At 37.8% G+C, this 16,049-nt stretch overlaps 2 protein-coding genes and 1 pseudogene across 2 annotated transcripts; 1 reads left to right on the top strand and 2 right to left on the bottom strand.

The window, feature by feature from the left end:
- Positions 1-1,442: 1,442 nt before the first annotated feature.
- Positions 1,443-6,166, top strand: LOC137745264 (acyl-coenzyme A oxidase 4, peroxisomal-like; annotated as a pseudogene).
- A 379-nt stretch (positions 6,167-6,545) lies between these two features.
- On the bottom strand, positions 6,546-7,292 carry LOC137744265 (protein ZW2-like). The gene has a single exon (XM_068484123.1). The coding sequence runs from the start codon at positions 7,290-7,292 to the stop codon at positions 6,546-6,548; it is 747 nt and encodes a 248-aa protein (XP_068340224.1).
- Positions 7,293-11,602: 4,310 nt separating this feature from the next.
- Positions 11,603-15,685, bottom strand: LOC137745258 (probable LRR receptor-like serine/threonine-protein kinase At3g47570). Its single transcript, XM_068485176.1, has 2 exons — positions 12,478-15,685; positions 11,603-12,273 (listed from the first exon to the last, which is right to left on the bottom strand). Exons 1-2 carry the CDS (start codon positions 15,203-15,205, stop codon positions 11,852-11,854), a joined length of 3,150 nt encoding a protein of 1,049 aa, XP_068341277.1. The 5' UTR covers positions 15,206-15,685; the 3' UTR covers positions 11,603-11,851.
- Positions 15,686-16,049: the final 364 nt, after the last annotated feature.

The following is a 16,049-nucleotide window of genomic DNA, read 5'->3' as shown; positions in this document are numbered from 1 at the left end:
CGAACTGAACCAAATCGGCCACCTTGTTCGAATCACCAATTGATGTGTTATTATGCCCACTTCTAAAGCTTACTTTGAAGTAGGGGTGGTAGTGGGTCATGTCGAGGTACTAATCATTCGGAACATTATTGGACTCCTAAAAAATAAATCACTCCTTATTCCTACAATAATATTTTTAACATACATATGTAAATAGCTTTTAATGAGAATAACTTTTAAAAATAAGATATTTATTATTGACACTCTAAAGATCTAATTATGCACTTTAAAATTTTTATTTAGAAAGATAAATACTCATACGAAAAGTGGAGAATTAAATTTTCAAGTGCCAATAATAGATCTCAAAAAGAAAATAAGAAGAAAAAGTTTGTAATGCACATTTAAAAAAGACTTTTTAGCTAAAATAGTCTTTGAAACTAGCATAACTTTTCATTTTGGTATTTAAGATTTGAAATCGATAAAAGCATTCCCTGAGTTTGTTCACCATCAATCATTTTGGTCATTTTTTGAAAGTGCTATTAAATAAGGACTAAAATGAAAAAAATACTCTCAAGTTAATAAATAATGGGCCAAAATGATTTGTCAAGAATTAAGGGTATTTTTATCATGTTATCCTTATTTAATAGAGATTTTTCATGGAATGACCAAAATGATTGATGGTGGACAATCTCATAAACTACTTCTATCGATTTCAAATCTCAGAAATCAAAGCGAAGAGGTGTGTCAATCTCAGAAACCATTGAGATAAAATAATAATAATAATAATAAAAACCTTAAAAAATGATTAGCAATAACACTACAGGCACAATGGGTAAAGGGAATATACTACAAGCCCAATAGACCTAACGGACCACAAATAGGAAAAACTAAAATGGACCAACCATACCCGTCAATCAACTGCTTATGCTATTTCAGCAACAATTCTATAACGACCAATTTCTCTGAAAAACAAATAAGGATAATATAAAAACAAAAAGTAGAAAATATGAGGTTCGTTCATTTGAAACTTATTTTAAAATAATTGAAAATATTTTTTAAGAAAATATTTATGAAATTAATTTTTGTAAAAATACTAGTAAATTATGAAAAAAATACTCAAAGTGTTTCTTATAAGAATGTATCATTAGTGTTTATTGCTTGATGTACTAAGTACTTTGAAAACTCGGAAACATTTTATTTAAAAGACATTAAGTCATTTTAAAAAAACTTCCAATCCAAATAAGTAGTCTTTGCTTGGAGTTTTGCGTCTACACGTCTGTCTCATCTCATTAAGAGATTTTTTAGTATGTCTGAAATATGAGATAGTACATCACGTGTTATTATACAAATAACTGGACACTTGTGCTAAAATTAGCAGCTTAAAACAATAAAACTTCCATCCACTCATACAGTGACACGTGGTATAACTAATACGGATGTAGAATGAAAAATAAATAATGTTAAAAAAACTAAATTTTATAAATTAAATGATATAAAAATTAATTATTAATAAATGTGCTCATTTTCTATGAGCTCATTCGATTTGCTAATTTAGTGTCCATATTTTGTTCTCCATTTCATTGTTGATCCGCCACAACCATTACGTATTATCTTTCGAACTTCATCGCTATCCAAAATAATTCCCTCCTCCTTCTCCAACGAACAGTTCGACCTCCGAGCTCCCAATTTTCCTCCTCACCACCATGACAGTTCTGCCGTATCAGGGTAAAATATTCAGCTATTTGATTATTTTTTATTGGGTTTTAGTTCAATTTTTTTAGTTTTTATTTTATGAATTTTAACGATCAGAAATGATGGGTTGAACAATTCTATTTTTTCACAAATTACAGTCATATGGGATCTCTTAGAACTTGGAAAGATCACAACTTGATGGAAATTATACTGAAATTTCGATTTTCTATTTTGTGGGTTAATTCTTGAGTTAGCATTTGGAATTAAGCTCTTGATTTGAACTTGAAGCCTCTGGTTGTTGATTTGGGTATGTGGCTCTTATTTCTAATTTTCGACTCGGTTTAACGATTGCTATTGTTTTGCTGATGTCCTGCAGATGATGTTGAGAATAATGAGATGACGAATTACTTCAATTCCCCTGCATTGGATGTTTCAGTTGCTTTTCCGCAACCAACGCTGGCTTCTACTTTTCCTCCCTGCAGTAAGAACATTGACCATCATTATATAATAGATATCGTATAGATAAACTTGTATGTGTGTCTATGGAGAAATTGTCTTTTGTAAAATAGTTCAGGATTTCCTCTTGTTATGTAACTTATGTGAATCCAGACTATTGATTCGAATTTTTCGGATTTGCGTTTCATCTTGTCTCACTTTTTGCATTCTGGTTTGTTTACTTTGTTTCCTTGTGAATATTTAGTACATTGCTCGTGCACCTCTTTAGTTGTTGTGATTTTGATTTGTAATTTGAAGAAACGGGCAACTTCAGTAATTAACTTCCATATTCTTATCTCTTGGCCTTAAAAATTTACAGCTTCGGATTACTACCAGATTGATGATCTATTGACACCTGAGGAGCAGGCTATTAGGTTGAGAGTAAGAGAGTGTATGGAGAAAGACGTGGCTCCAATTATGGCAGAGGTATCCTTTTTACTCTAACCATTTCTGCATTTCATATTAAGGCTAAAAGAGTCAATATTTAATTATTTAATATACATTCGTAAACAATGAGATTGATCTGCGAACTTGTTTTTTCAGTATTGTGATAAGGTAGAGTTTCCATTTCAAATTATTCCAAAGCTTGGTGCATTGCGCATTGCTGGTGGGACAATCAAGGTGCTTAATACATAACTTAATAAGTTATTTTTAAATCTTGGGTTCGATAATTTGTTGGATGGGTTGGTAATTTCTCTTGTGGCCTTCTTTCTATCAAGGTTATGGGTGTCCTGGTCTTTCTATTACGGTAAATGCTTTTGCTACAGCTGAAATCGCTAGAGTTGATGCAAGCTGTTCTACTTTCTTCTTGGTTCATTCCTCAGCAGCGATGCTTACTATTGGTTAGAATTTGGATAATTTTATTTTTGACTTTTTGTTTTATAAATAACCAAACCTTCACTGAAAAATGATGTTGTTGACAAGTCAAGGCTTATAACTAGTGTAACATTTCTGGACTGTGAAGAATAGCATTATGTGGGTCGGAGGCTCAAAAGCAGAAATATCTACCTTCTTTGGCTGAATTTAAGACTGTCGCCTGCTGGGTAAGATGCTCTTTTATGATATTCGTATCTAATATCTTTTTATGCTAATGTCAAGATACTCAAATCTGTTCATCTGCATGTTAAAAGGTTTGACTGAGCCTGACTATGGAAGTGATGCAAGTGCCTTGAGAGCGACAGCAACAAAGGTCAAGGATTTCAACCCTCTCATTTGCTTCTTTATTTCTGTTAAATGGTATTATCATGCTTTTTTGGTTTTTGGGTGTCATGGCTCCGATCATGCTATATCATGTATTCTTGTGTTGTTGGGATCGTCAGGTGGAAGGAGGTTAGGTACTTGAAGGCCAAAAGCGATGGATAGGAAACAGTACATTTGCCGATGTCTTGATTATTTTTGCGAGGAATACAACAACAAATCAGATTAATGGGTATGTAAAAACATAAACATGTGAACAACCTCTCAATATGTGTTCGGAACTTGTTTGTCAAGCTTCAAAGTTATGCAGAATTTACGATTATTTCTTTCTGATTATGCTTCTCCTTGACTCCAAATTGCTTTGGTGTTTAGATGCCTAGATGCATCCAAAATTTAGCATGATGGTTTTCCGTAGCAGCACTCTCATGTTGAATGCTTTTTTTCTCCTTCTATTTCAGATTTATAGTAAAGAAGAATGCCCCTGGACTGACAGCTACAAAAATAGAAAATAAAATTGGTTTACGCATTGTTCAAAATGGAGATATTCTCTTAAATAAAGTATTTGTTCCTGATGAGGAAAGGCTACCTGGTGTTAATTATTTTCAGGATACTAACAAGGTAAGCTGCAAAGCTGCATTATTGCAATTTGTTTAATCTTCTTCCTTTAGAGTAATTTAGACATAAATTCTACTTCTTATTCGAGCTTATGTTTAATAAACAAGACATGTTTAAGCTTGACTAGAGATTCATATTGGTCTTTGTAATAGCTCTTTATTCCCCTTTTGAGAGATAAGGCTTGATACTGTGATGACGTTATCCCAAAGTTATAACGACATTATCCCAAAGTTATAACTCTGAATCTTCTTTCTACGGAGCATGGAGCAAAGTTTTTCATTCTGTTGCCCTAATATAAAACAGATGTGCTATGGTCTCTCATTTCTCACACATGTGAGAGTGACACGTATAATGTTGTCTTCATGAATATTTATTGATTTGATGTTGCTTTAAACTACTGAATACAGGTTCTTGCTGTTTCGCGTGTCATGGTCGCCTGGCAACCTATTGGTTTATGCATGGGGGTCTATGATATGTGTCGCAGGTATAAAAACACGCCTAAGCGGCGCTCTCTCTCTCTCTCATCTTCCATTTACCGTAATTCAAGTTTCCTCTGTATTAAGTCTAAATTATAAGGATTTGAAAGCTATCTGAAGGAGAGGAAACAATTTGGAGCCCCTCTTGCAGCTTTCCAGATCAACCAAGAGAAACTTGTCTGTATGCTTGGTAATGTTCAACCTATGGTTCTTATAGGTTGGCGCCTCTGCAAGCTGTATGAGGCAGGTAAAATGACTCCCGGTCATGCTAGCATGGGGAAGGTAGAAAAAAATGACATCCTGATGCATTTAGTTATCCTATTGCTTATGCATTCAAAATACTAAATGGGTGCAATTTTCAGTCATGGATCACTCTGAGGGCAAGGGAAACAGTTGCTCTAGGGAGGGAATTACTCGGTGGCAATGGAATCTTATCTGATTTTCTTGTTGCAAAGGTAATTTCCTGCTTATCTGTGGATTTAAAATTTTATATTGAGACTCTTTGGAAGGATTGGAAAACATATTACGAGGGTTTGATTAGATGAATTTTCAAGCTAGGACTTGAAGGCAATGATAGGATTGATTTTAAATTTGCTGTGTCTTATTGACTTGTATACCTATTCCTCTGTCCTACTGTTGTCGGTAAAGGGTTAGGTAACGTTTGCTATCGACTCCTTTAGTGTAGGAATCTGATTGCATTGGATCTTAAACGTGCCATTGACAGGCTGTTTCTTTTGCGAAGGGTGTTTGTTATATGTGCACAACTTTAGTTATTTCTGTCACCTTTTGAATGCATTCATTTTGTGGTCGCCTTGCAAGCTTTCGGTGATTTGGAACCCATCTACACATTCGAAGGCACGTATGACATCAACGCCTTGGTCACCGGTAGGGAAGTCACTGGCATTGCCAGCTTCAGGCCAGCTGCATCGACCCAGCGAAGCTGTCTGTAGTGTAACTTCTCTGAATCTCAACTCCCTCCACAAGTTTCTTTCATTAAGAACAAGGTTGTTTGATGTCAAAAGGGATGAAGTGAATTCATCCATTGACAACCAAAAATAAGGACACCATATAAATTGTTGTTTTGAGACATTGTATCGGTATATAGTTCTAAAAGACAAATAAATGATCCTAGCAGAACCCCAAATTATTCGCCAAAAAAGCGCCATACCTGGGCTTGTTCGCCCCCGGCAATACACCGTGGGCGAACAAGTTTACGTCCAAATGAGTGACAAAGGAAATGAACCTTTTGAAACCTTATGTCCAAAGATTGCTAGAACTCGGTGGTTGGGTCAAAGGAAAGCTTGCCAAGGGCGTTTGTATTGACCAGATTATCCTACCACAACAGAAGCAAAAGCAAAATTCCCACCAAAAGCTGTTGGGTTTTGCAGGATAAGATTTTAACGGGTAGCTAAATGTCATAAGCAGTTACATCTTTTGACTGTAACCTTCCAAAATGTGGTCTTCTCCCCTCTCAAGGCCAAGGGAGCCGTTACGCACCCATGAGATTCGAAGACATTTTTAATCAACAACTATCGTCCATGAGATAAAAAGTTGCTCTTAAATGCTTGGAGTTTGATCTAATTGGCCTCCAAGTGGGAGAAACGTTTGACTAGAAGTGTCTAAACAAGTTTCGTTCTCCTGATCATCCGGTAACCTTTCCTTAAGCGATTGGAATTTGATCTAATTGGACTCCAAGCAGGAGAAAAGTACAAGTAGAAGTCCGAGTCTCGTTGTGTTGACCATACATTCTAAACATCATACCTATTTTAGTTCTGGCGAGTCTCGTTCGGTTGACTATACATTCCAAAAATCATGCCTTTTAGTAATATTTTTGATGTCTAATCGAAACTTATAAAGTGTCATTTTTCTCTGTAACTAAAACAAATTACATCATCATTTCCAATTCAGTGCGTTCCAAATGTAAATTTATTGTGTCCCAAATTCAAAACTTTCCTTTATATCAATTATATTAAAATCCATTTTCATCATCCAAGCTCCATTGCAAAATGCAATCATATTAAATTTACCATTACCATCCATAATCAAAATTATTAGCCAAAATTCTACCACCAAAGTATCAAACTCAAAATTCTACCACTTACTACTAATTGGACTCCAACCACCACCGCCTCCGCTCATTTCACGCTGCTTCTCGGCGTCCCTCTCCAACCCCAAACTCCGAATCTTTAGCCGAAACTGCATCACCGCCGTAAAAAATTTCACTGCCTGCCCCGAGCTCAGCAAATCCACCAACTTCGTCCCCATCGTCGTCTTCAGCAAGTTGGCATTCTCCACCACGGTCTCCAATGCCGACTTAAGCGACTTGATCACCGCGTCGTCCTTCACGATCTCCCCGTGGCCGGCCCTCCCGTACCGCCTCACCGCATCCATGAACGGCGGCGCCGCCACGCTCTCGTGAATCTTGGCGAGCTTGTCGTTGAGCTCGCGCTCCTCGACCCGGGTCGCCTCCCTCAGCCGGGCCATCCTGACCCGCTGCTGGTCGCTCAAATCGGGCACCGACTCGGTCACGAGCCGGAATACGATACCCGGTTTGTACCCGGCGATCCAAAGCAGGCTCCTTTCGTAGGAAGTATACCACGTCGGCGAGAAAACCAGTAAAACATCCCGCTGTCCAAGTCGCGATTTCTCGTCGTAATACTGCTGGTAATGGAAGAGAACCCGAGACACCAAATCTCGGAGGTCTTCATCTCGGGCCTCGTCGATCGTCTGCTGGGCCGATAAGAGCTCATCGAGGAAGTGTTCTTGCCGGACCAGCCAGCCCTCGTAGAATGCCTCGAATGTGTTGGACGCATTGCCGCTGTGAAAACCGTTTGTCATAACCAAAACAAAAACAGCAAAGCTTTCTGGGGTTTTAATAGCGACGAAAAACAGAGAGATGGGTGGGATTAAATAGGAGGTGGGATTCGAAAGGTGGGGGATTTCTTTTGGGATTTTGGTTTTTGATTTGCTTTTTGGGCAAGTAATGCTAATGGGTGAGGATACTTCGAGAGTAAGGTTCATGCATTTTGTTTTTTTTCAGAGAGAGAGAGAGGGAAACAGAGGAGGTGAGGCTCAGACGGAGACGCGTGTGCAGTTGGACGCCATTAGAGAGAGAGAGAGAGGGGGTGATGTATATAACTGAAAGATCTCGGTGGGTTTTGTCTCGTAGTGAAGCCAGAGGAGTATGAAGGTGTTCAAAGTGGTGGGAGAGGAGGGAAAGGGGAAATATGTTTTGGTTTGTGATTCTTTTGAGTGTTTTTTGCACGTGTTTTTGTCAAAGAGGGGAAGAAGGGGGTGGGGGTGGGGGTGAGGTTGGGGGGTGGGTAATGGGTGTTGGTTTTGATTTGACAAACAAAGGGCAGAAAAATAAGGGCAGAAAAGATGAGGGGTTTGGTTTGTGGCTGCCCGGATGATGGGGCAACACGTCTCGAGGCTGCCAAGTGGAGGGGTTGTGTGAAGCCAAGTCATTGATTTTGAGTTTTGGGGGTGGTGGGGAGGTTAAACCCTCGGGGGAGGGATGTCTTTCTAAATAGGCAATGTTTGCATTGGTGCAAGCAGGGGGAAGTTAAATGGCTAGGTACAAAAGAAGTGTGAAGGATGGATGCTTTGGTTGTCACTTGTTGGTTCGGCGTGAACTGGACTATTTCGATGAGACGGAACTCATTTTTCAGTTGTACTTTAGGGCATGCGTACTTACTTTTCGGATGAGTTAACAAGGGATTATGTTATCTTTTTATTCCTTGCATTTTAGCAAACTCATGATGTCAGGAGTGAGAATTATACTCATACTTGCATTCTCGTTCTTGGTAAGTAAAGAGACCACTATTGAGTTGGATAGCGGTTAACCATATTGTTCTTCCATACAATAGTATACAATTTACTTGAGGTTGCATTTCTGTTGCATGAAAGACTCATATAAAGGGGATAATCTATTGCGCGAGGGCGGGGGGGGGGGGGGGGGGGGGGGGGTGTTGGGTGCCGGCGGCAGCTAAAAGAACTCTTTGGATACAACATTATTCTGCATTTAAGTGGCTGGTTTAGGCCACACAATGGGTCAACCACTTACTAGATATTAAACTCAACACAAAAAATAATATATTCTCGCTATTAATGTGAATCAAATCTGGGACCTCAAACTTACAAATGAAAATCAATACTGCTTCATCGTATCACTAGTTAGACTGACTCGAACTTGATCTCAATCTGTTTCCCAGTCCTAGTCACTAAACTAGTCACTAGCGTGTGTGATGATGGGAGAACATTTAAGTGGGGTGCAGCTCCAAGCGATTGCTGATTACAGTGAAGTTGAAGGGTAGGTGACAAAATTGCCTTGACTTTTAGTGATGAGAGAATTTGGCTGCCATGAGAAATGTTCAGCAAACAAGCTGATGCGCTGCTTGAAATGAGAAACTTGGTTCATGACGTGTACCAATTGCTGCAAGTGATCATCTTTTAGGAGATCCTGCTGTTGCCAATTGTCATTTTTGACCAGCCAATGATGGTTGTGGTGGCTTCTATGTGGCACAAAGATTAAAAAAAAAAACTCGTTTAGAAGTGATTTTCAAATAACTAAAAGTGTTTTAAGTGAAAATATTTTTGAAAACAGTTTTTAGTAAAAACACAAGTAAATCCTAAAAAAGTACTTCATGTACTTTTAGAATTAAAAAACATTGTGGTTTTTTAACCAAAATGGTCATTTGAGATTTAAAATCAATAAAAGTAATCCATGTGATTGTCAACCGGCAATTATTTTGGTTTTCTGTGCAAAATCTCAGGGAAATTGAAGAAACCAACAGTTCAAGTGGAAGGGTTGATTTGACAAAAATACCTGCAATTTAATTGAGATTTTTCACGAAATGACCATAATGATTGAGGATGAGCAATTTTATGGACCATTTATATCGATTATAAATCATAGGGACCAAAGTGAGTAGTTATGCCAATTTTAGAGACCATTTTAACTAAAAACCAAACATTTTCTCTAAAATCGCTTTCAATTGTATTAAAACAAATTTGTATCTTCTTATCACCTCAACAACTCAACAAGTCTCAATCTTTTATGCATGAAGTGGGAAATCCAATGAGGTTTGAAATTGTGCGGCGACCGACAATAAAACAATTTGTTAATTATTTATCCTCGTTCGTAAATTTGTGTGTTTCTGTTTGTTGTACACGTCAGAATGATTCGTTGAAATATACATTTAACAACTCTAATGTACTAAAAATGTATTATACACATACGTACGTATTGAAATATATGTTTTCCAATAATCTCGCTCACGCAAATGATCTATGTTCTTAAGAAGAGATGTGAATAATATTTTTGTAAATTCACACTTATATGACTCTTCACATTCCATAGAGCTTGATCGAAATCTGAATGGCTCGATCATCTAACAAAGGTGTTCATTTGTAGACCATAAGTTTTGAATCGCATAGTAATGGGGTCCTTTCTTTTGACTACCCTAATCTCGGGGGAAGGGATCGGACTCGGGAGCAAAGGGTAGGACACATAACGTAGCCAAAATCATTAAGCGGGGCGTACTCAATTGAGATTTTGAAAGATTTTTAAGAGTATAGCGTCGACTTACTGAGCAATCTTTAGCATGGAGTCCCCTTCAGTAGAAGATAAAAAGGAAATGCCAAGTTTATCTACTGAATCTTAAATCAGATATGAAATTGGATTAAAAAAGCTCCAAGAACATCGAGGAGTTCAAACATCCATAGATGCATGCCACATACAAAGATTACGAGTGAGAATTATGGAAGTCATTAATTCCTTAACTAGACTAGCCACAGAATGAGAGTAGGTTGGAAACGTATCGAACGAGAAAGTACAACAGTCAAACATACAAGCAGCAACAAGCAAGTTTCCTAAGAAAAATACCTGATTAGAATATTGGCTAAGTCTCGATGATGAACAAAACAAAATGATTTCCAGAAGCTAAGCGAAACATGATCTGTTTTTGCAACCATGCACAAAAATAATAAAAGTGGTTTACTTTTGTCACACCAATTCATCAATGCAAAGCAGTTCATTGCCCCATAACTCCAATACCAAAAAAAACCCAAAAAATCCAAAAATTTTAATTTCTAATTACTCGGTCAACTTCTGGGTGCTTCCGATGTTTGCCTAATTCCCATCTCAGAAAACAAATTGTGGGAATCGCACATGCTGTGTAAATACATGAAACGATTAATAAATTGAACAGAACAGGAACCCTAAAACAAGTAATCGAATGCGCATTCGGCTAGAAATTTGAGTTTTAGATGGAAATAATCAAAATACAGCAGTAGTACATATGCGAAAACTAGAGAGGAAGAACGAGAAGCGAAAAGAGCAAAGCTTACTGAAGATAGCTGGAGAGGACTCGGATGAAGGGATGCTACTGTAACAGGGGATCAGAGTGATTGGGGGAGCTGGGCTTGGCTGACATAGGGGTAAATGGAGAGGTTTTAACTCATGGTAAAAACGAATTTCAACCACATTATCGTTAAATACTTGATCCACTTCCCTATTGATAATATCGTTTGTTTAAAAAAATTCATATAACAAAATTTGTTTTTCTTATTTACCAAATATGTTGTAAAGGGGGACGACCTGTTATAATAAAATAAATTTATTTGCGGAAAACATAAAAGAATGGAATAATGGGTTTTTGAGGCATGCTATCTTATTTATCTGCCTATAAAATCAACTCGATCAAATGTTTTAGAAAGAACACGACACAATATAGAAATTCATGTAAGCGATATCAAGGCTAGAGAGAAGAAAAAAAAGTGAGAATTATCTTTATATTCCTATTATTTGACATAATAAAAGCCTAAAAACTAAATCTGCAGTATCAATTTCTAGTTAAATCTTGACCATTCTTGTCTATCTCTTTGAGTGTTTGGACTTTGTTTTAGGAGTGTGCAAAACTTGGATAAACAATAGGCATAACGTCGGGGTTAACTGTATCCGCAAGGCTTATTCGCATATCCTTTTTGCACATTGTATGTCGGGGCAAATAGATTATGAACGGCAACATATTTATATGTGCCTTAAAACAATCTTTCATCCTTCGTCACAACCATAACCCACATGCTACCAAAAAAAAAAAATCCAACAAAACTTGTGTAGCACATGCAACCATCTGGGAAGAATATATGAGACTGAAATGTTATAAACTGCTTCAGCATTGAGTTTATCAGATTCTAAACAGGATAGACATAACCAAGACAATTACAAATAGCTCCACACAAATAAGATTTTGAAAGCTTCAAGTCATACAAATGAAAACTTCGTCCCTATAAAACAACCGCTAACATAAAAGAGGCAAGGTTCAAAACGATGGTAGGAAAGGTACAGAAAAACAAGAAAAGAAAAACCACAAGCAACATATCTTTGCCATTGTTTAGCCTTCTTGAACTTTGAGGTACGAGTCTTTAATTGCACTTATTTTTCCAACAACCATATTCAGAAGCTTCCGCTCCCTTGGTGATACTGCACAGCAGGAAAGTCCTATCTGCATCACAGCAAACAAGCATTCCTCTACCTTTTTTGCTTTCACCATTCCATGATTGTTACGTCTGGGCAGCGCAGTCCTTTCGTATCTTTCATCGTTAACACTACCATCAGCTTCGAGGTCGAGGAGCAATGAAGGGTCAACAACGTCCATGACATGGTCGGGCAAAGCCATGGCTGCGAATTTGTAAATGCTTAGACCTTCGATGAACATGTCATCAGTAGGTGTTTTTCCTGTGAACATTTCTAGCAAAAGTATCCCGTAGCTGTAAACATCTCCCTGTATGGAAACTTGGCCTCCCATGCCGTACTCTGCCATGACATACATATAGACAATAAGATGTCACATGCAATTGACTATTAAAATTGATATCTTATTTCAGATTAATGTTACTTGTTTCCAGGAAAAAGAATCAATAGTATATCTTTAATAAATAGAATTTAATTAATTGGTTTTTAGTAATAAGTTAATAATTAAGAACCGGAAAAATAAATTAGAATGATGGAAACTCATACCTGGAGGAATGTAACCTATAGAACCCTTTAGTTGCGATGACAGTGTTTGACTGAGGGAAAGATCATTTGATGCTTCCAAGAGGAACCTTGCTAAACCAAAGTCCCCAACATGGGCTACCATGTCTTCATCAAGAAGTACATTGCTCGACTTTAGATCACAATGAACAATAGACGTTTCACAATGGTTGTGGAGGTAATCTAACGCAGAAGCAACATCAATGGCTATATTCAATCTTTGCATAAAATTCAATCTCTTACTTGGAGATTGCTCCTCATCTCTAGGATGCAACCACGAGTCAAGACTTCCATTTGGCATGAACTCGAAGACTAGACTTTTGAAGTCTCTACCATGATTATCAATGCTCGAGCATGCAGTTATGATCTTGAGAAGATTTCTGTGCCTGACACTTCTTAAAGCTTTGCATTCATCATTGAAACTCTTGGACGCTCCTTGTTGTTGAAGGTTTAATACCTTAACAGCAACTACCGTTCCATCGCTAGGAATTACTCCTTTATAAACAGAACCAAAACTTCCCGAACCAATCAAATTATCCACCGAGAAACCATTAGTCGATTCAACAAGTTGTGAGTAGGAAACACCTAATTTCCAATCCTTATAAGAACGTGAAGTTACAAGTCCTTCTCTTGACTTTTTCAGCATTGAACGAGCACTGAAGAAGCATGATAGAGCAATTATGAATGCAAGTGCACAAGATATAGGGATGACTACTTTTGGGGAAAGTAGTCCTCGAGATGAATGTTGTTTGTTTTTGGGGCATGCAGGTAGATGTAATTGTGGGATGCCACCACAGAGCCTCTGATTTCCAAGAACCGAGACACCACTGACATTTGAAAAAATTCCTTCTTTAGGCAACTCGCCTTCAAAATCATTATAAGAAAGATTGAGATACTTAAGTGCTCCAAGCTTGCCTAAGAATTCAGGAATCTGCCCGGATAAGTTATTGCTTGAAATGTCAAGTTCTTCCAAGCCCTTTAAATCTTTAAGAGACTGAGGAATTGTTCCTTCAAATGTGTTGTCGTCCAAGTACAAGGCCCCCAAACTAGTACACCTGCCGATGGTGTTGGGGATTTCACCTGATAACTTGTTTTTTGATACATTTAGCAGTGTGAGATGCACCAGATCACCTACATTACCTGGCAGTGAACCAGTCAAATAATTTTCAGACAGGTCCAAACCAATTGAAAGGGTTGAAAGCTCCATAAGCCTTTGAGGTATGCTGCCCGTTAGATTGTTATCACGAAGATAAAGTTGTAACAGGTTCTGGCAGTTTCCAAGACTTGGAGGTATACTTCCCTCAAAACTGTTTCCGTCCATGTAGAGCTTTGTCAATGAAGTTATATTTCCAAGGGAAGATGGAATTGGCCCAGAAAATTTATTAACATGCAAATCCAGTACCTCCATCTTCTTGAGCTTCCCAATTTCTTCAGGGGCAACACCCGCCAAATAGTTTTCAGACATCGATAGAACGGTAAGGTTTATAAGATTTCCAATGCCGTTTGGGAGGCTTCCATGTAACAAATTATACCCTAGATAAAGAACTTGTAGTTGGGTCGAAAGATTGGCTATGGATCTCGGGATTTCTCCCCCAAAACGATTAGTGCTAAGACCCAGATATTGAAGACTAGTACAATTAGTCAAGAAATGGAGAAAACTCATATCACCAAGTTTTCCATTTCCCAGTCGATTGTCAAAAAAGTTTAGCCAAATTAAGCTTCGCAAGCTTCCGAGACTTTCTCCCGGGATTGTCCCCGTGAAGTCATTTTTAGCAAAATCAATCATCTGAAGTCTGGAAGCATTTGACAATGATACAGGAATATTTCCTGTGAAATTGTTTATACCACAGTAAAATTTTACGAGATTAGGAAGCAAGATGCCGAGATTTTGTGGTAGCTCTCCATGGAATTGGTTCATAAAAACACTGAATATGTATATGGAAGAAATATTATAAATTGAAGAAGGGAGCATACCAGACAAATTATTGTCCCCAACTACGAATAATTCCAAGGCTATTATATGCCCGAGCTCATTTGGTATGCTTCCTTGAAAATTGTTGCCGCCAAGTCTAAGACTCCTCAAAGAAGAAAAATTTCCTATCCAACCTGGGATGGTTCCACTGAGATTATTTTTTCCAAGTTGTAGAACAGCCAAACTCAACCATGAACTGAGTTGGCGTGGAATTGACCCAATAATCTTGTTGGAAAAAAGATCCAAAAATCTGAGTTGTGTACAGTGGGACATATTAGTCGGAAGTTTCCCGCCTAAAGAATTGAAAGACAGGTTGAGACTTTCCAAGGTCCGCAGTCGACCCAATTCTTGAGGAATTTCACCATGAAACTTGTTGATTCCCAAGCTTATTTCAATTAGACGAGTAAGATTCCCAATGGAAGGTGGAATGGAGCCTACCAATTGTTTATCTTGCAGGTCCAGAATAAAGACTCTTTGGGTGGCACGGTGGCATGTAATGCCTACCCAGCTGCAGAAGTGGATGGAATGATTCCACGAGCTCATGACACTGAGGGGATCTTCAGTTACTCTTTTCTTGAAGTCTAGCAAAGCCAAGCGATCAGATTCGTTTCCAAGCAGGGTAGAGCTGGGAAATGCTGCAGATTCCGGACATGTGCTCATCATGCATAAGACTAAGAGAAAGAAGCCATGCAGGAATTTCAACAAAACCAGATTACGAATAGTACGTGAATGCTCCATCATTGTTCAAAGACAAATGGAAAACCAGAAAACCAAAGTTTAATTTGCACAGAAGCACAAAAGAGAAGAAATCCTATCACATGTAAGAAAAAACACTTGAGATTGGATGTCCACAGAAATTAAGATAGACCAACTTAGTAGTTAGTCAACAGAAATTAAGGAATCTGTTGGAACTGTTGGAAGTTCAAATCAAACTAAAGTGGCCGAAATTGGTGGAATAGTTGGCTACACGACCACTTTTCAGCTAGCATGTTTTGTCTATAGCTGCCTTGTTTTTCAAAAGCTATACTTATCTTTTACTTTGATAGCTGTCAATGTTTCTGTACTGGCCGAAAGCAGAGAGTGACAGCCTTCTGTAATGGCCGAAAGCTATGTGTGTGTATACAAAAGTCTAAAAATATGTGTGAAAGTGCGAATGTGCAGAGACTTTTGAACACCTATGTTTTATGTTTTATATTTTGTGGTAAGACTTTTGAACACCTATGTTTTATGTTAGTCTTTGTGAAAATGCGTATGTGCAAAGACTTTTGAACACCTATGAAAGTGTATGTGCAAAGGGATGTCTATGTATGTTTGTAATCAACCTCATTCCAGCAAAACCAGATTACGAATAGTACGTGAATGCTCAAAAGCACAAAAGAGAAGAAATAGAAAAACAGAAAACCAAAGTTTAATTTGCACAAAAGCACAAAAGAGAAGAAATCCTCACATGTAAGAAAAAACACTTTAGATTGGATGGCCACAGAAATTAAGATAGACCAACTTAGTAGTTAGTCCACAGAAATTAAGAAATCTTATCACATGTAAGAAAAAGCACTTGAGATTGGATGGCCACAGATTTTCTCGT

The sequence above is a fragment of the Pyrus communis genome, chromosome 9, assembly GCF_963583255.1.
Source record: "Pyrus communis chromosome 9, drPyrComm1.1, whole genome shotgun sequence".
NCBI lineage: Eukaryota > Viridiplantae > Streptophyta > Magnoliopsida > Rosales > Rosaceae > Pyrus > Pyrus communis.
This window is presented reverse-complemented; position numbering and strand designations above follow the sequence as displayed.